Here is a 19,965-nt window from a genome sequence, read left to right on the forward strand (position 1 = left end):
GCCGGGCATGGCGGAGGGCGGCGAGCGGGCCCCGCCGGGGCCGGCCGGGGCGCTGAGGCGCTGGGAGCAGCTGCGGCGGCGGGCGGCGGCGCCCTGGGCTCGCGGGGTGCTGGCCGTGGCCGCCGCCGTCGGCCTCTGCTGCCTGGCGCTGCGGGGGCCGCTGCGGCTGCGGGACGGGGCGGCGGCCGGTGAGGGGGGCTGTCTGGGGGCCAGTGAAGCGGGTTTGGGGTGTCTAGGGGCTAGTGAGGGGAGTTTGGGGTGTCTCAGGGCCAGTAAAGGGGGATTTGGGTTGTCTGGGGGCCTGTGAAGGGTGTCTGGGGGCCAGTGAAGCGGGTTTGGGGTGTCTAGGGGCTAGTGAGGGGAGTTTGGGCTGTCTCAGGGCCAGTAAAGGGGGGCTTGGGGTGTCTGGGAGCCAGTGAGGGGTGTCTCAGGGCCAGTAAAGTGGGTTTGGGGTGTCTGGGGACCAGTAAAGTGGATTTGGGGTGTCTGGAGGCCAGTGAGGGCTGTCTCGGGGCCAGTAAAGGGGGTTTGGGGTGTCTGGGGGCCAGTGAGGGCTGTCTCGGGGCCAGTAAAGGGGGTTTGGGGTGTCTGGGGGCCAGTGAGGGGTGTCTCAGGGCCAATAAAGGGGGTTTGGGGTGTCTGGGGGCCAGTGAGGGGTGTCAGGAGGATGGGAGATACTGCGGGGGGCTAGTGATGGGGACTGGGGGCCAGTGGGGAGGGTTTGGGAGGGTGGGGGGGCTGAGGTCCAGTGAGGGAGCTGGTGGGACATTGTTTAATTTGTGTTTTTCAGTCCCCCTGTTAAGTCCCTGTTCTTGTTTCTCCCACCAGTGACCGTTTTCTTAAGCACTTTGACACCCAAATTCTACTTCGCCCTGACGGTGACTTCATCTTTCATATCTGGGCTGATATTTGTAAGTAGTCAGTTTTAATCTGTTTAAACAACCCAAGTACCTCCAGGTTGTGTTCACGGGATGTTAAAGCTATCAGCTTGGTTTTGGGTCAGACTCTAGAGGGTGCCTTTGTTCTAGGAAGGAGCTTGTTCTGTGATAGCTTTGCTCTGTGCGCTGTACCTTGGCGTGAGGCTGTGGGAAGTCTTTTTTTTTAAGTTGAAAGGGGGCAATTTAGGTGAACTCTTAAGAAGAAATGTTTTCTTGTGAGGCTGGGGTTGCAGTTGTGGCTGCCCCATCCCTTGAGGTGTTCCATCATCACCGATGCTTACATCGGAAGGCTGTTGCCTAAAGAAGTCTCTGGCGCTTTCTCCCCCGTGGCAGGTGTTTGAGTGGTGGCATTTCCGCAAGTACGGCACGTCCTTCATCGAGCAGGTTTCCGTGAGCCACCTGAGGCCGCTCATCGGCGGTGTGGAAAACAGCCCCCCAGCTCCTGTAGCCTTCTTGGCTGGAGAGAATGAGCCAAGCAGGCAGAACATGCCAGGTGAGAGGAACATTTCTTGGTGGTTTCTCTGAGCTTCGGAGTGGCTGGTTCGTGTGGATGGGGTTTTAGATGGCTTTTACTCTCTGTCGCGGCTTGCAGTAATGGGAGAAAAGGATGCATCTCAGTACGGTTGCGTAAAAATGGGGAAGTTGAAGTAATAATGTATCTTAGATCCAAAATATTCATTATTAAAAGCATCTTTTAGAAAACGTACTACAGATTTAGCTAAAATTATTTCACTACTGTTAAGTATTTGCTGATTTAAATATATGCAAGGTGAACACTGTGCAATTAGAGATGACAGTGTTTAATCTGTCCACCATGTTCTTTTGTACCCAGCAATGTTGGGGAACAATGATCATTATGGGATAGCAGAGGGTTAGAGAGAAGATGATGATGTGATTGTGGTCGGGTCATATAAAAATAACATCAAAGCAACTTTTGACGGTAATCTTGCATGTGCATTGCTGCATCTTAAAGGCAAGGGAGCATTTCTTGTGCTCATAATTCAAAAAGTACTTCTGTTTTATATTTCCAGAGTGCAAAGTGTGGCGGAATCCTCTCAACCTTTTCAGAGGGGCAGAGTACAGCAGGTAGTATGGTCTTACTTTCCACTGTGTGTTTTTGAAGTGAATTAGGAACATACAGGTGGCTTCTTCACAGAGCTTGCTCCAGCAGTGTGGGGAGGCAGCTGAGAGTTGGCTAAGCTCCTGGGCATAATCGATGTTTAAGAGGCACCTGTCCAAGCTTTGGCAGTTTTGGTGTTGAGAATGCAAATATTGCTGTCACATCATCGGGTGTTGAGAGTAAAGTAGGAGAAAATAATTCCTAGAATTACTTCCCTCCTGTTTTCAAAGACTCTATGGAAGTAGTGTTCTCTCAGCTGTTATTGCTTTATTAAGAGGTTGAGACAGTGATTCTGCATCTAAATTCTCTTTTATTAAACCAACGTGGCTGTGTTATGAGTCTCCTTGTGTTATTTCTTAGGAAAATCTGCTTCCTAGGAAGCCAGTTCCCAAGTTGTTTTGAACTTTAGGATCAAAACCACATTTTCCCACTCGTTGGGGAGCCTTCTGGCAACCAGTACAGATGGAACGATGGTGCTTGGACACTGGTAGCTCCAGGCTCTTACTAACAAATGTCATCTCCCTGGCGTCAGTTACTGAGCACATCCACTCTCCTCCTCACTCCGAGTGCCTCTCACTGAGATTTCTCCTGTTACAGATACATGTGGGTGACTGGGAAGGAGCCACTGACGTACTACGACATGAATTTGTCTGCTCAGGATCATCAGAACTTTTTCACGTGCGATACAGACGCCCTTCGGCCATCGGATACAGGTACAGATGATGTATCTGTAGGGTCTGATGCTGTATCTGTAGTGTATGAGGCTGTTGAAGAGTGTCAAGTGGGTGTTTTTGATGCACTTTGCATAAGTTAGGTCAAATATTTTGTGAGATGGCAGCCTTTTCTTACTGCTTAGGAGATGTAGTAGATATATTGAGTGAAAAGATTTTGATTTTTTTTTTTAACGTTGTGCTTTCTCTGCTGACTTGAAGTCTGCCAGGGTCTTGATATATTTTAAAGCCAGTGTGATATTAGAAACCTGGATTGCCTTCTCAACACGCTCTCATTTAAACCTTAGTGATGGATGGTGCCGTCTCCAGGCGATTTTCACTGTGTTCCACATTTTTAGCACAATAAACATTCTCTACCTGGTTATTGTCAGCCTGGGTGCAAGTTCTTGTCCGTGTGTTGGGTTCCGGAAGCGCGACTTGTCATGCCCAATAGGAGCAGTGTGTTTTTGTTTCATCAAGGCCATGTATTGTCTCGCTGCCTAAGCCAAGACTAATATTTTGTTTCCAAAAGAAAACTTGACCATTTTTCCACGTTATTCTTGTCGGACAGCAGAAGGATTTGTTCCAAAAGAAACATGTATGGAGTCTTTGGTTTTCTTATTGTGCTTGAGATAGGCCAGAGACGGGACCCCACAAGAGTGAGGCTCTGGAGCTCTTTCAGAGCTGTTATTTGGTGTGAAAGCTGTCAGTTCTGCACAGAAGATGGTAGCTCCACGTGTGTTTTCTTTTGCTGAGTGTTAGTTTGCAGTTTGGGGTTTTCATTTTTTCCCCCATGGAAGTGTGGTGCGGAAACGTAGTACTTACGGGAGTGTAAGTTTGAGTTCGAGTTGTGAGGCAAACAACTCTTTTGAATAGATTTTATCTTTCTAATGGCTTCATAGAACACATTATTACAGTATATCTTCAGTTGTTTTCTGTGTTGTGCTGCTTGAATGGGCTTTGTGAAGGTAAAAAGAAATTACCGAACCCTTTCTGACATGGTAGTTGTCTAAACATTTCAGTAGGAAGCAATACTTGTGCGAGACACAGCATCCTCTGTCGCTGGTTTCTTTGAAGCCGTGTTGGAAAGCTTAAATTGCAGCTCTGTGCAGGTTCATGCGAGAACCTGTTTAACAATCACTCCTGCCAAGCTTTCAACAAGGTTTGGGAAACATTTCCAACAATCTGTAGTGATTTGGAAATTGTACATCTGCCTGATTGTGTGAGCTGTGCCTGCTCCTTGGAGAGGGAGTTCTTGAATGGGCAATGAATAGTCTCCCCGGTGATGCTTTCTTAAATTAAACATGGGGTGTAATCATAGAATTGTTTGCTTGGAAAAGACCTTTGAGATCATAGAGTTCAACTGTACCTATACACTACTAAACCAGTTCCCTGAGCACCTCGCCTGCCTGGCTTCTGAACCTTTCCAGGGATGATGACTCAACCACCTCCATGGGGAGCTGTTCCAGTGCCTGAGAACCCTTTATGTGAAGAAAGTTTTCATGATGTCTAATCTGAACCTGCCCTGGTGCAACTAGAGGCCATTTCCTCTTCTCATATTGCCTGTTGCTTGGGAGAAGAGACCAACTCCCACCTCACTCCAACCTCCTTTCAGGCAGTTGTAGACAGTGATAAGGTCACCCAACAGTCTTTTCTCCAGGCTAAATGACCCCAGCTCCCTCAGCCACTTCTCATAAGGCTTCTTTCCAGCCCCTTCTCCAGCTTCACGAAGAAAAGTTGTGAGATTCTGCTGTTTTTAATAGGAGCTCATACTGGAATTAAATCTTGTTTACTCTTCCCTGTAGCAGTCATATGGCAAGTAGGAATTCGCAAACAAGAAGCGGATGTTCCTGTATTGCTGAGGCCCAGGCAGGCAGTGGTGCCAGTGCTGGCTCCCCCGTGCCTCCGTCCCTCACCAGCCTTTCCGTGTCTTTGCAACAGTGATGCAGAAAGCGTGGCGAGAAAGAAACCCTCAAGCCCGGATTAAAGCAGCATACCAAGCTCTGGAGCTGAACAACGAGTAAGTTTAGAGATAAGTTCAATTGCTGTATTTCCAGTGTGAAAGATGAAGCAGAGCAATACTGAGCTTGGTTTTTTTGTTTTAATAATTGCGATTTTGTAAAGTTCTGAGTAGTTTAAGGGGGATTTTTATAACCAAGCATTGCACATTTGGCTGTTGGTTACACTGAAGTGTTGTGTCCTTTAAAAACCAGCTTTCCTGCTCTCTTGTGTTGTCCCTCAGAATCATTGGTGTTTTTTTCCTGTGACAGCTGTGCCACTGCATACGTCCTGCTGGCTGAGGAAGAGGCAACGACTATTGTTGATGCCGAGAAATACTTCAAGCAGGCTCTGAAAGCAGGAGAAATGATCTACAGGAGATCCCAGAACTGCCATTCACAGAGTCCCCAGCACGAAGCACAGCTGAGTAAGTTTTTGGTGGGGTTTCTTGAGAGAGGGAAGGAGATATAAGAGTTGACACTGATAGACTGGTGGTTTTTGTCTTCTGATCAGGAAGAGACACCAATGTGTTGGTGTATGTGAAAAGGAGACTGGCCATGTGTGCGAGAAAGCTGGGAAGAATACGAGAAGCAGTAAAAATGATGAGAGATGTGAGTAAAAAGCAAGCATCTCCTGTTGTTGTCAGTCACATTGTTCGAACTGATGGTTTAAAGTTCCTTTTTAGGCGTCATAATGAACATAATTGCATTATTTTCCAGTGTGATTTGCACATGATTTTTTTGATAACCATTTTTTCAGTTCCTACATCTAGATTTTAATTTTTTCTATTATTCACAGTTCTGTGGTCCAGTTTGCTTGACTCAAAACTAACTTATAAAGCTGGCTACTTTGACACATCACCGTAAGTTTTCTTTCGGTTGCCCAAGGTGTATCACGAGTTATTTTTACACAGGAAAATATCAGTGACCAGAGGAACTCCCAGTGGGAGAAGTGCAGATTTGGGCTCAGAGCTGAACTTTTGCTTGCTTGTTTTCCAGTAGGTGGCTATGAATACAGGAAAAAAGTGATGCCTTAAAGGTAGAAGTGATGCAATTCTTCTCCTGCTGCTTACATGCCAGTTTAACCATGGGGAGGAACAGAGCATTGGAGAAGCTTACGTTACTGTGCTGATTTCTGTTGAGTAATCAATTAGCTGGGATATGGGTGTGATTCTGGATGTGCCTGATCTGTTTCTCCTTACCGATTCGCAGCTGATGAAAGAGTTTCCGCTTCTCAGCATGCTAAATATTCATGAGAACCTCCTGGAGGCACTGCTGGAGCTACAGGCTTACGCAGATGTCCAGGCTGTTTTAGCAAAGTATGATGGTACGTGATGTGTACTGGGAATAGTGGTGGTGTTGGGTGGAGCATGGGTGAAGTGGGTGAGAGGAGCCTGTCCAAGAGCAGGACTCTGCCCATGATCTTGGCTGATTGACTGGATCCTTTTCATTGGCAGCAAAAAGCTGCTTCCAGAGCGCATGTCACGTTGTTTTCATTTTGAACGACGAGGTCAAATTTAATGACTTGTTATGGACGTAAGTTACTTAGAAAACTTGGAGCTCGCTCTGCTTCAGTTCAGGGATTGTTTTAATGTTTTAATCTCTTTATCCCTGGTTATGCCCTAATTCCTCAGCCTTTTCCAGTCAGCACACAGCCCCTAAGTAATAGATGTAAATAGGCAGGACAAGGTGGTTTTCCTTTCTATTGTCTTCCAGCTTGACCTCTTGGCTGTGTGGTACTGTGTGCCTTTCATGGTCCTGCCTGTCAGGGACTGGTGGCGTGAAGGCCTCGGTCCATTAAATGGTGCAGCCATTAAATGGGCAGTTTGCTTTCATTTTGCATCTCAACTCAGCGCTTCCCTGGAGCCCTGTTCAGTACTGGCAGCTGCTATAAGGTCTCCTCAGAGCCTTCTCTTCTCCAGGCTGAACAACCCCAACTCCCAGCCTGTCCTCGTAAAGGAGGTGCTCCAGCCCTTGGATCATCTTCATGGCTGTCCACGTTCTCCTGCATGGATTCTTAAGAATTTGACAAAACCATTTGTTCTTTTCCTGGTGCTTCTTCATGTTAGCACCAGGAATTGCGACACTTTCTTAAGAAAGCGTTGCTGATTTTATTTTCTAAGCATCTGGAGAATTGAACATGAGCTTCCAACTCTGTAGCGCCCCTGTGTTTTGCTTGACGTGACAGCCAGACTTCTAGGAAGTGATGGACAAGGCCAGGATGGGATTTACAAAAAAAGCAGGGACCATCTGACTATGCACAGCGTGGTGCATGGGAACTGGACCCCAGACTTTGTCTGCTTTTAAAGTAAACTCGTGCTGCAGAGTGTGAACCTTCTCATCTGTAATTGTCAGTTCAAACTTGGCTGCAGGTATGCCGCAAAACCTACAACTAATAGATTTTTTCCCCATGAAACTGTAACAGAGTGGAAAGTGCATTTTTGTTAAAATCCGTCTGCTTGTCTATATTGTAATTTTTTTGGTCAGCTTCTCATCAGCCCCTGTTTCATTGTAAAACTCTGTTCACGTACAGTTGCAATACTAGGTGAAGATTAGAGCTTATATTATACCTTCGTGGATTAATACAGAACAAGTGCACTGTTCTTAAGTAAGTTTTTATACACACATTTATCTTTCAGTTAAGTTTCAATGTCTTAGTGTGTTTAGAGGATAAAAATAACTCTTTGCCACCTACAGCTGAAGTTTTAATGTGAGACTAGTGGCCAGAGAGAAGACTGGGGAACAAAATTCAGTGTTTTTAATCATGGAATGGTTTGAGTTGTAAGGGACTTTAAAGCCCATCCAGTTCCAGCCCCCCCTGCCATTAGCAGGGACATCTCCAGGGATGGGGCAGCCACGGCTTCCCTGGGCAACCTGAGCCAGGGCCTCCCCACCCTCACTGTGAAGGATTTCTTCCTAATGTCTAACCTAAGTCTAATCGGAGCTGAAATATTCCAGATGTTACATTCATAGTCTGCCCAAGTGAAAATCTTTGTGGTTTCAAAATGTTTGTCTTACCTTAGAATCTCACAGCTCAATTATTTCATTTTATCTTAGATATCAGTCTTCCAAAGTCAGCAGCGATTTGCTACACAGCTGCCCTTCTGAAAGCCAGAGCCGTTTCAGAGAGGTAAGCAGCATGTTGGCGAAAACAGAGGTTTGTGCTGTAAGGTAGGGACTAGAAAGGTCTAAATTCAACGTGCAGCAGTTATTTCTACAAGCAACTTAAGTGTATTTATACACATTTGTGTATGTGGTTGTAAAGTTTCTCTTAAGCATCCCTAAAGTTCATACAGGTGGGGATGTTTTTCAGGGGCTGCTGTACACACATTTCTGCATCAGTTTTGTTTTCAGAGTCTTGCCTGCGATGCTCAGCAGTTTTATTTTGTGGGTTGGGCGCAGGGTGTTTGTGGTGGCTTACGCTGGCGTTTCACTTTCATTCTGGTCCATTTGTGCAGCTGATTCTGGCTCTGCTGCTGAGCAGGTGACGTTGTAACAATCCTAGGAAGGGCTGGGCACTCAATTACTGTACGTGTTGGACACAAAGGTTCAAGAAGTTGAACATAACTGTAATAGGATGGCGATCAAGATACCTAGATTAACAGGAGTATTTGTCTCTTAGAAGGGGTGTTTTTCTCGATAAATCAGTCAGTTTTTAGCAAATACCAACTTACAATGCAAATAAACGCCTGGTTAGCTTTTATTATTTGTTACTACTGTTCAACATACATTTTTCCCTTCAGGTTCTCACCAGAAACTGCCTCTAAAAGAGGGCTCAGTACAGCAGAAATTAATGCTGTGGAAGCAATTCACAGAGCTGTGGAATTTAACCCTCACGTTCCAAAGGTGAGAGTGTTTGATTTGCTATTGGGCCACTTCTTGTCTTCTAAAAGTTATTCTGTTATGTTATCATCATTGTTTGGGCCTTTCTAGCCCTGTGTTTTCTTGAGGGTGGTTATGGCTCCGGCTGTTGAGTTGTTAGCATGATAGCATTTGCATCATAAACATTTAGTGGCCAGAATTAGCCATGAGGTGATGTTTAAACTCAATTCTCTGAGCGACTGGACAATCCAGTAATGCATTAACAAAGGCCTTTTGGGTAAGGGTGAGCATTAATCAATATAAATTTCAATATTTAAAATCCCTGAAGACAAATCAAGTTCTCCCAGCAATAAATACTCATAGTACTTCAGAATGCTTTTTCTGCTGCGCTTCCAAGCAAAGCTCCAGTGCTGAGGTTATTGAAGGAGTTACAGTTCCTCATTTTTTTCATCCATATGTAAATTAGTGTTGCTACCGTCTGTAATTTAATGTCTGGTGTTACTTGAAATGGCCAGGATGCAGATCTCACCAAGCACTGTGTGACAGTAAAATCTTATGTTGCCTTTTACTGTAGTAGCACTGGTGATGGGTTCAGTGTGAAACCTTGAGTGCAGAAGGTTGGCTTAGTGCTGGATCTAATCCTCTGCAAATGACGGTGGAGCCTGAGTGGCTGTTGCTGTGAAGGCTCGAATTATCCCGCCGCCCCGTCCTGTCTGCCTGTCCAATCCAATAGAATGTGCACCGAGCAAGCTAATTGCTGGGAGAAATTGCTGCTGGTGTGCATGACTGATCAAGAGCGGAGCAAGTTCATTTCAGACAGTCTCAGACAGACTTTTCTTTAGCCTCTGCCTTTAGGGGGAGAAGATTATAACGCATTATCGTTATCTGGAAGTCCTTTTGTGTGTTCTCCAGTTGTGTCAGGAGCCTCCACACCTTTGTAGAGATGTTGGATATCGTTTCAAATGGGCTTTTTGCAAAATATGTTCTGTGGTTCTGCTGACAAGCATGGAAACTGATGCCAGGTTTCAGTAGTTTGGTCTTCTCTTCTGATTCTATCCTTGTCCAGTTTCCATGATTTATTTTTTATTTCATTATTGCTTTGAAACGTCAATTTATGAGATGACAAGACAGAATTTTACTGGTGCTGGCTCTCTGGAGCTCTGAAATGCTCACAGTCAAAGCAAACAAGTGAAGGAGGGCACCAACCAGTGCAGCAACTTCCCCAGAGGGTTACAGGGGACTAGCAGGGAAGAAAACGTGAGGTTTGAGTTTTCTGTCTGTGCTGTCCCATGGACCAAAAATAAATGAGTGTGGAAAGTAGAAATCCCTCTGTTCTTGCATCTGATGAAAGTGGTTTTCTTTGCACATAACATCACTTTGCATAAGGAAAATAAGACAGCATGTGTTTCCCTTTGTTCTGAGCTCTGCTTTTACAGGAGTGAGTTTGTTTGGAAAGATGGGGAGGCATTTTACAATGTTAGAAAAATGTGACTCTTCTGCTGTTTGAGATTGGAGATGCGTAACCACATTTTGGTAACAGATGAAACAATCTTTTCCAGTCACCTTCTGAATATCTTACAGGTTTTATAGTGTAGAATGACTGGCTTAAATCTGCAAATGCTTTTCAGTGCTGATACCTCACCTGTCTTATGGTTGAACACAGACTTGGAAGCCTACTAACCGGTGTAATTGTTACTTTTCTGTGGTGACGTGGGTGCAGAGACATCCCGGAGTTCAGCACTGCTGTGGCAGTGGTTGCAGTGGGGCTTCCCCACCACCGCTGCTTTTATTCTCTCGCTCTCCGTGCGGTCAGGACAATGAAAAGTGGGTGCTGCGGAGACCATGAAGAGTCAGGTCAGGGGTCAGCTATCTGAGACCATTTTCCCACAGCAGCCCTGTGCGAGTGATCCTTTACTGTGTTAAAAAAAACCCTAAAAAGAAAAAATTGCAGAGGATTAGAGGGGATTAGCGGGAATATTAGCCTGCGGAGTGCAGGCCCAAGGCACTGCGAGGAGAACCTAGCCAGGCAGTAAATGTGCTTTATGTGGTTGGGGCACAACCCCTCCTGCATTCCTTCAAGAGTCTGAATGGGAAAAGTTAAGTCCTCCAACTGGATTAGTAAATAATCTCATGGGTTGTGGCATCTGCTGAAACAAACTGACGAGTTCGCTGCATTCTTATAGTTGGGGAGACAGGCGAAGGGATTGCTGGCTACGTTGATCAAAGATGTGGATTAACTTTGGCTGTTATTGGATGAGACGCTAGGAGAGAGCAGGAGAGCAGTGAGCTAGGAGAGGGCAGCTCACAGGTAAATGCTGCAGCTGCTGCTATCATTTCATGCCTGTAAAATTGCTCGTCTGCTTTTAAAAGCAAAGTTCAAATGGATACCTGTCTTGTCTGAAAGCATCCCAAGAAAACAAAACTGAAAACCCTGTGTTTCAAGGGAAGCGATGAATCCTTGTGTGCTTTGACCCTTCTGTGCATCAGATGTTCTGCTGGAACTGGAACCATCTGAACTCAGAAATGCTATGTGATGGTCCAGCCAAACCACATTAAACCACAATTTGGATTTGGTTTGTTCTTCTTTTGGTTTCTGGGCTGCTCCTTGTACTTGGGAGCTGCCGAGTGCTCAGCCTCGTACACTGAAATGTTCGGGGATTTAATGATGAGCAGAAATACTGCTGGTGAGTTCTTCATCAGCTCAAGCTTGTCGCTCGGGTACCTGCGCCTTTGTACTTTGTGTATTCCATGAGAATGTGGTTTTGTTTCACCTTACTGATGATGCTGTTTTCCCTGATATTATGAGTGTGGAACCCCCAGTTTAGGAGCCTCTTGCCCAGCCGTGGTCGTGTTGCCTTTCCCTTCACGTGCTGTATGCACTGCGTTGGGGCTGGGCTGTCTCTTTAACAGGCAGAATTGTGCGTGATCTGCTCAGTTACGTCTTGAATGTTCATTAGTTTATCCCAATTAATGATTTTGGACTATTCCATGTAACAAAATGTGCTTTCCATTTTTACTTTCAGTATTTGCTAGAGATGAAAAGCTTAGTGCTACCTCCAGAGCATATTCTGAAGCGAGGGGACAGTGAGGCAGTGGCGTATGCATTTTTTCACCTCCAGCACTGGAAGAGGATAGAAGGGGCTCTGAACCTGCTGCACTGCACCTGGGAGGGCAGTAAGTATCTCTCCTGGCCCAATCTCTGTGCCTTTATTTGCCTCAGACACAATTGTTCTTGTTGTGAGAAGTGATCCCTTGGTTTATATCCAGATGTAACATCACCCACTCTTTTTCCAGCCTTTCGGATGATCCCCTACCCGCTAGAGAAAGGCCATCTTTTCTATCCCTATCCAAGCTGCACAGAAACAGCAGACAGAGAACTGCTGCCAAGTAAGTGGTTTCTAAGCAGTGATGATAATAAAACACAAGCTAGGGATGCGTTCGGTCTATGGTATTTGGTATTTACCTTACTGGGGTTGTTCTAGTTTGAGCTCCCTGAGCAGGGGGGTTCAGCTGTTTGTTAATGTCCCCCCACCTAGTGATGGTGAAGCACTTGCCCTGTGTGTGTGGTAAATGTCAGCTCAGGTCCGTGATAACGAGTCCTTTGGAGACACAGTCTGTGTGGTACGTTCAGGCTGAGGGTGGCCAGCTCTGAGAACAGCAAAATGGACCAGTTCTTTAAATCATCAAATCGTGGAATGGTTTGGGTTGGAAGAGACCTCAAAGCCCATGCAGTACAACCGCCTGCCATGGGCAGGGACACCTCCCACTGGATCAGGAGCTCCAAGCCCCATTCAGCCTGGCCTTGGACACCTCCAGGGATGGGGCAGATACCACTGCTTTGGCCCGTGTGGGCCAGGGCCTCCCCACCCTCATCATGAAGAATTTCTTCCAAATGCCTAATTTAAATCTTCCCCTTTCCAGTGTAAAGCCATTGCCCCTCATCCTGTCGCTCCATGCCTTAGTAAAAAGCGCCTCCCCAGCTTCCTGGAGCCCCTTTCAGTACTGGAAGCTGCTCTGAAGTCTCCCTGGAGCCTTCTCTTCTCCAGGCTGAATATATAGCTTTGTAGAACACGTCTCGCTTTCTGTCATCAATCCGTTGGCGCATCAGGACAGTTTGCTTTCCTGGGAGTTTTCATCCACATAGGTATCTGTATGGATTCGTGCTCATGCTTGGCACTGCAAGTCAGGCTCCAGCTGCCCATTGCTTCCCAATTACTTTATGCAATTAAGAACCTTTGTGGGTTTTGTCTTTAGGTGAGGCAAACAAACTAAACCGTTAGGGTCTGCGCTCATCTTATTTAGGAAAATAGCGTTAATTTAGGTAGAATTGGGTAGTAGGTATTAGGTAGTAAATGTTAATAGAATTCCTTTAGGGGTGAACTTTTACATCATGAAGGTCCTGTGGGACTGGCCAGGGCTACTGTGAAAGCACAGGCAGACCAGACCCAGCGAGACCACAGCTGTGGGAAGGAAACCTGCACCAATGGGTTTCTATTCAAAGCCTGAAGTTATATTTAAAATGTGTAATTTCCATTTGCCCCCAGACTGCTCTAAATTACTCATTTCTCACTTATGCAGGATATTGCACAAGGAATTCCTAACCCTAAATTGCAGGCTGCCCAGCATAATTAAACACCAACACTGGCAGATATTTCAACACGATCACTCGCGCATTCCTGTTATGCTTTAAATATAAAACTACCCGTAAATAAAATCATCCTAATGCTTTTATTGCAGTACTTCCACAAGAAACCTTGACACTTAATGTTTTTAAATTTATCTGTTTAAAATAAAGGTGACAAGTTAATGATTCAAGAATCCTGTGTTGGTCTGACTGATTCTTGAATGACTGAACATATAGAATTATCTTTTTGTTGTCCTCATGTATGTTGGATTTTGTTTTAGTTTCCCAATGTAGGGAAAAACTGGTGCAAATAGAATGTTCTTTACACATTCCTAACTTATTTGGGATGCTTCTTGGATTATATTGCTTCAAAAATCAGGTGAGTTTCTACTAAGCGGGAGAGCAGAGCAGGGTTCTGTGTCAGAGAGGTGGTTTCTTTGATCTCTCAGTGGAGCCTGTTCCTGTATCGCAGCCCAGCAGGCCTAGGGGCTTGTTGAGAAGGTGAATCGATAGTCTCCAGGATCCCATTAAACACCTCAGATGGGACATTAGACACGGAACTCCAGAAGTTCTGTTAGTTGTGCTCCGAAATCATGTGCTTAACAGCAAAACAAACCCTGAGCGCTTTGCCATTTGTGAGTTGCAGCAGCACAAGCCCCTTCTGCTGGGATTGTTCCTACAGCAGTGGCTCCCATGTGCCAGCACTCAGATTGGGAGGGTGAAGTGTTCTTTTCCACCTCAGACTGCGGTTTCAAAATGAATACAATTATATTTTCTTGTTTTACAAACAGGCTTACTCACCTTTTGAGGTAGAATTTAAAAAGCTTGTCAAGAATCATAGAATCGTGGAATGGTTTGGGTTGAAAGGGACCTCAAAGCCCATCCAGTTCCAACCCCTGCTGTGGACAGGGACACCTCCCACTGGACCAGACTGCATGCAGCCCTTTCATAATTATTTGTGTCTATTCTTTCCTTCATTAAAAGCTCTTTAAACTCATTGGATCGTGGTCAGAGCTGCAGGTAGCGGGAGCCTGGTGGCTGCACACTCACCCAACACTCCCGAGCTGTAACCAGTAGTAGCGCCCTGAGTGCTGAAAGCCCCGCATGCCTGCCCTCAGCCTGTCTGCCCACTGCCCTTGCGTTTTGTGAGCACTGATTGGAAATTGCAAGGAGCTGCTACGTGCAGGATTTATAACCTTGTCCTAGTGCTGTTTGCTTTGAGGTCTGCTCTGTCAGCTGCTCGGAAGAAATTTACTGTAGCCTGTGGCCAGGGGATCTATGGAAAGCGCTAAGGAGCTACCTTGTGTGTGTAACCTCATGGCTGTTTTGTGCTTGCCGAGCTGCTTGGAGGGTCAGAAGATGTGCTGTTCTCTCCAGGCGACAGGGTTAACGCTTCAGGGGGTTGAAAACACCCAAATTGTTTAAATTGGCCTAGGTGATTTTGACAGCTTGTGAGTTTTACTGTTTGTCCCTCTGTCCTGTTAGAAGAGGAGGCGCCAAAAACTAAGCATGATAAAATGTTTCAAAAATAAAGCCCATGTGAGTGAAAAGAGGTTGGGAAGAGAGAAGTCTAATGACTAATAAACGTAGGGGGAAAGGGTTGGGAAGTGTAAGTACTGGGACCTGATGTGTGCTGCACAGGAGTCTCCAGTCTACACTATTCCTGAAAGCCTACAACTGTCTTATAAGATGGTGTGAACAATGCACAAGCCTCTCCTTGATGATCAAACCTCAATATTCTCTGTTTTTTTTTCCTTTCAGCATTTCACGAAGTCTCCGTTTACCCACAGAAGGAGCTTCCCTTCTTCATCCATTTCACAGCAGGCCTTTGCTCCTTTTCGGCCATGCTGGCCCTCCTCACTCACCAGTTCCCTGAGCTGATGGTTGTCTTTGCAAAAGCTGTGAGTATTGCCTTCATCGTGGGCCTTGCTTTGATGACTCGTGGGATCCTGGGGAGTTTAGAGGTCTGTGGTGAAGCAGGCTCTGGTCAGTAACTTCCAAGCCGAGGTCAGAAGCTGGTCAGCTGTCGCTTTTGGGAACTAGACCCATGGGTTTGTATCTCGTCTGGTTCCAGTTATGTAGTTGGAGAACATGTTCAGAGGCTGCAGTTCTGTCACTGAGTACTTGTTTGAGGGTAGAAATTAGACTCGACAGTGGCAGTGAGGCTTTTGGCCAGGTGTGTTTCTCATCTGTGCTGCTTTAAATACACGTAAATGTGTTTGCAGCTGAGCTGTTTGTCTAGGGGTCTGTTCTGTGCGTGTGTCCCTTCTCCTTCCCTCTGCCCTGCTCTTCTTAGGGTTTCTTTTCCTTGCTTATCCATTAGCGTTGCTGGCTGTAACCTTTTCATCCTTGCCTGGGTTGTGAAAGCTCTGCTGTCCACTTTGCCAGAGGGAGAAACTGCAGAGGCACCCTCCCCTCACCACTTCTCGCACTAAGCTGTGCAGTTTATGTGGCCCTTATTGCACTGTGGATCTTGTGCAGTAGATCAGGGTGGCAAGGAAAGAGCTCTGAACTCTGCACGAATCATTTTTTCTGACATTACTGGTCACAGTGGAAGGTGAAGGGCTTTGTGCGTTCTTGCTGGTTTAATGCGACAGGTGATGAAGCCGCAGGAGGTAAAGAAAGCCTTATTTCTTGAGAATACTTTGTTCCTACCAGCGTTGGCTTCACTAGCGATTCTAGTCCGCAGTGTCCAAGTCATGCAGGTCTGAGAGGGGCCTCATTTCCACCCAGTTCTGTTGATCTTTGTGTTGGAGAATGCGGCTGGACGCGCCAGTGACAAATCTCAGTGCTGCTCAGAATTGGCTGGGATCTTGGTAACGAGGGGCTAATGATCTGCTTGATTAATTCTGCAAGGGCTGCATTAGCAGAGTTGTATGATTTCCAGAGAGATACAAGGTCAGATGTTATGCTAACAAAGAATTGCTTGGTGAGGTTCTCTCTGCTGGGTTTCTTGAACCTAAAAAAAGACTTTGTACTTGCTAGTTGGCTTTGCAGAAGGGCACGTAGTGATAGGACAAGGGGGAATGGCTTTAAACTTGAAGGAGCAAGATTTAGATTAGACATTAGGAAGAAATTCTTCATGATGAGGGTGGGGAGGCCCTGGCCAAGGTTCCCCAGAGCAGCGGTGGCTTCACCATCTCTGGAGGTGTTCAAGGCCAGGTTGGGTGGGGCTTGGAGCCCTTGATCCAGTGGGAGGTGTCCCTGCCCCTGGCAGGGGGTGGAACTCAACGGGTTTTGAGGTCTCTTCCCACCCAAGCCATTGCATGATTTGATGATTCCTTACTGGTGCTCGCCTCTCACCCAAGAATGCTTTAGTAAAAATGCTTGGGAAAAAAAATATTATTTTCTGTATTTCATTTTTTCAGTTATTTCTTTATGATGCTGTGTTTTAACTCTAGTAATTTGGGAAAATAAAGCTCTAGGTGGTAGAACTGGAGTGCTTTGGGCTTAGTGAAAAAGTGAAGATTTCCAGTAGGATGTTGAATTTCCAGCAAATCTAGAACACTGTTCTAGGAATGGCAATTGGAAAGTGTCCTCTATAGGGAATTTTTCACTCTAAATCTCTGAGTGGTTTAAATATAACTACTTAGGTTACATTTCAGTTAATCAAACTGTTATTTCCAGCGATTAAATGCACAGCGAGCTGCGTGCCTCAAAAGGGTTTGAAGGATCTGAATACCTTTCTATTGACTTGAAAAGTCAGAGTTTACATATTTTCATTTGTTAGTGCTTGAGTTTGTTTCCTCCCTAATAAATCACAGGGTAAACCTTGGCAAATTGCTATAGTATTCCAAGTGGCCAAAAATCACAACGAAGCGTTTCCTAGCTCCAATGTACACAGTGTGAGACACCATCAGCAGAGCCCAGAGCGCTGGCACCGGCTGCAAGGCGGCTCCTTCGGAAGGGGCGGCAGCGCGGCCTCCGTGCTCCCTGGCCCTGGCACCCGCGCCAGAGGGATTTTTGTTGTCGTGCACAGGTGGAAGGATTTGTGGGCATGAGAATTTCTTCCCAAGATCTCATCTCAATCTCTCCTCATTCAGCTCAGAATCGTTCCCTGTTGTCCTGTAATGTAAGATATTCCTTCTGTACTATCTTATAAAGACACTGAGATCCCTTCCTTCAGGGCAACCAGAGATGCAAGGTGGCAGCAGGCATTGTGAATGCTCACCTCAGAGGTTCCTGAAAACATCAACATGCTCACCTTCAAAGCAAATCAATCTCATTTTTAGGGCAGAACCTTATGGAACAGACTAGTATTAGTTAATATTGAAGTATTGAAAAAAATAAGTGTTCCTGCTGAATCCCACTGCAAACAACTTCCTTGTTCAGGGAATTGGCCAAAATTCTCAGACAATCCATCTTCCAAAGTGTTTTTGTATGGATTGCCTTATACTTTCACAATGAAGAGAGAAGTCATGGGACTTAAGGATTAGACAATTCTTTAATTTATGAGTGTGAGATTAGGAGAATACATTTCTCAGGTTGGTCCATGCTCCCTGTTAAAGGAGTGCAGGTAACAGCCATCGAGAGAGAAAATAGGAATGAGCTGAGCCCTGGCTGCCAGTTGTGCTCTCTGCGACGCTCTGCTCTGCTTTCCTTTCCGAGCAACCCCTCGAGCACTTTCCCCAAAGCTCATTAAGTGAGCCGGGAGAATTAACTTTTTTTAGCCAGCTGCTGAACTTTTCATATTTATAAACACTTGAGTCTTTTGCTTATCTAAGAGAAAATGTGTACGGCTTGGAGCCGTGCGCTTCCCTGCCAGCGCACAGCGAGCGGCTCTGGCTCCATAGGGAAACAGCCTGACGTCTCCTGTCACAGCCGAGTGTCAATGCCAAGGGCAAAGGTTTCCTGCCTTGCTAATCTACATCCTAACTCATGCACTTAACGGAAAGGTGCCACACGCAAGCAGGCAGGGAAGGAGCTGCAATGAGTCTCCCATGCTGCTGGGAATGTCAGCTTTTAAAAGCCTTTTTAATGTAATATTTGAGGTTATGATGGAAGCCAGGAGAGCCAAAGTAAAACCCTGAAAGTAAATGAGTTGCTGCCTCATGGAAAGAGGGTATGTGCAAGGATAACATGAGGGGAATAGGTTGAAAAGGTGCAGGGGAGTTTGCACCATTTGTTTTAGCCTCATCTTTATTTCTGGAGCTCTTCCGATGGCATCTAGAATATGGATCGTGTTTGGCCAGTCGTGCTGGACTCTCTGTTCAGTTTTCACACGTTTGAGTCAATGATCCATAAATAATCCATGCCTGAATGCCCAGGAAATATGCTGCCCTCCTCCCTGCTCTGTCTGGCACTGCAGGCGGCTGCAAGGGGGAAATGCCATCCTAACGTCTCCTGCTTCTGCCCAGGTGCTGCGGGTGCTGTGGCCGGTGAGTGCTCCCAGCGTCCTGGCCTCCAGCTGAGTGGACCACACCAGGCAGCGCAGGGGTGAGTGGACAGGGCTGGAGCTACGGTTTCCTGCAGGGTTTGTTCTTCCTTTGTGTGTCTTGGCTGGTATTTAGTGCTTGCCACAAGCCTGTTTTGTGCCAGCAGCATTGAAGGAGTCATATCTTTGTTTCCTTGAGGCAAAGATGCAGGGTGGTGGTTTGTTCGTACCTTGAGTCTGTAAAAAGACATTGTCTTTGAAACTGAGCTAATTTGTTGTGTTCTGTTTCTTACAGTGCTTTGGGACTCTTCACCTTCAGCTTCGTTATGGGAAATGTCGAGGTTCTCCTGCTGCCCAGCCTCTGGCATCAGCCACTCCAGTGTGACTGGAGTGTGTTTTCCCTGCAGGTTCAGTTCCGTTGTTGTACAAGCCTCATCCTGGCAGTTTAGCTGACCCCTGCACCTAGGAGCGAGGAAGAAAACTGTGCTTCTCAAACTGGTGTCTTTGACAGGCTTCCATGTCGGTAATGGTGCTTAACCTGTGAATTTCTCCTTCGGCCTTAGTCTGCAGTCATCTAAGAAAACAGCTTTTGTTGGGCAATAACTTGTTGCGCCCTAAATCACTTGTGCAACTGGAAGCCGATACTTCCTCTGTAAGAAGGGAGAGGACACTAACTGGGCAGATGTTTTAGAGTATCAGCACATCCTTCTCAGCTGCAGATGCACCAGATAATTGGCTTAGATTGAATTTTATAGGCCTTTTTCAAAGTACTTGTTAACAGCACAGTATGGTTCTGCTTTCTTTATTAAAAGGTTGCTTCTTAACACATTAGATGTGTTGATTTCTTAGTCATCTCTTTAATACAGATTACTGCATGCAAACAAAGATGTGTTTTTTTCTGTATCCTCTAAGCTTGCATTACACAAGGAAATCATAGAATCATAGAATGGTTTGGGTTGGAAGGGACCTTAAAGATCATCCAGTTCCACCTCCCATTGTCAGAAGTGGTGGTAATAGCTGCGTGAGAGTCTTTGGAGGGACGGGGCTGAAGTTCCATGTGTTGGCCCAAAGCACTGTTATTGTTGATACCAAGACCTAAAGAGAACTGAGATGTGGAGCTCTCATCAAAGGAATTGAGTCACATACTGAATATGTTGGAATTGAGACTGACTGCAAAGGTTTGTTTACTGTGGAGGTGGAAGGATGGCTGTGGCAGGCAAGTGGTGTGAGGTATTTGGTGTGACCTCTGTTTCCACTCTCCCCCATTAGAGGAAACGCCTGCATTTCCACACTCAGGTCTGCTGCGTGGCACGGAGGAGGCAGTCACGTTCGCCAAGGCTAGTTGGAATAAAAATAGCACAGGCTTGTGGGTCAGTGCTA

General features: G+C 45.9%; 1 protein-coding gene across 1 annotated transcript; it reads left to right on the forward strand.

Annotated features, from left to right (window-relative positions):
- The first annotated feature begins 7 nt into the window (after positions 1-7).
- On the forward strand, positions 8-19,411 carry ST7L (suppression of tumorigenicity 7 like). The gene is made up of 16 exons (XM_069876146.1): positions 8-188; positions 829-911; positions 1,272-1,431; positions 1,970-2,024; positions 2,656-2,771; positions 4,710-4,788; positions 5,039-5,193; positions 5,280-5,377; positions 5,978-6,092; positions 7,823-7,895; positions 8,509-8,611; positions 11,611-11,761; positions 11,882-11,974; positions 14,973-15,112; positions 18,569-18,647; positions 18,881-19,411. The coding sequence occupies exons 1-15, from the start codon at positions 8-10 to the stop codon at positions 18,620-18,622; spliced, it is 1,656 nt and encodes a 551-aa protein (XP_069732247.1). The 3' UTR covers positions 18,623-18,647; positions 18,881-19,411.
- Positions 19,412-19,965: the final 554 nt, after the last annotated feature.

This window comes from Phaenicophaeus curvirostris, chromosome 24 (assembly GCF_032191515.1).
Source record: "Phaenicophaeus curvirostris isolate KB17595 chromosome 24, BPBGC_Pcur_1.0, whole genome shotgun sequence".
Lineage (NCBI taxonomy): Eukaryota > Metazoa > Chordata > Aves > Cuculiformes > Cuculidae > Phaenicophaeus > Phaenicophaeus curvirostris.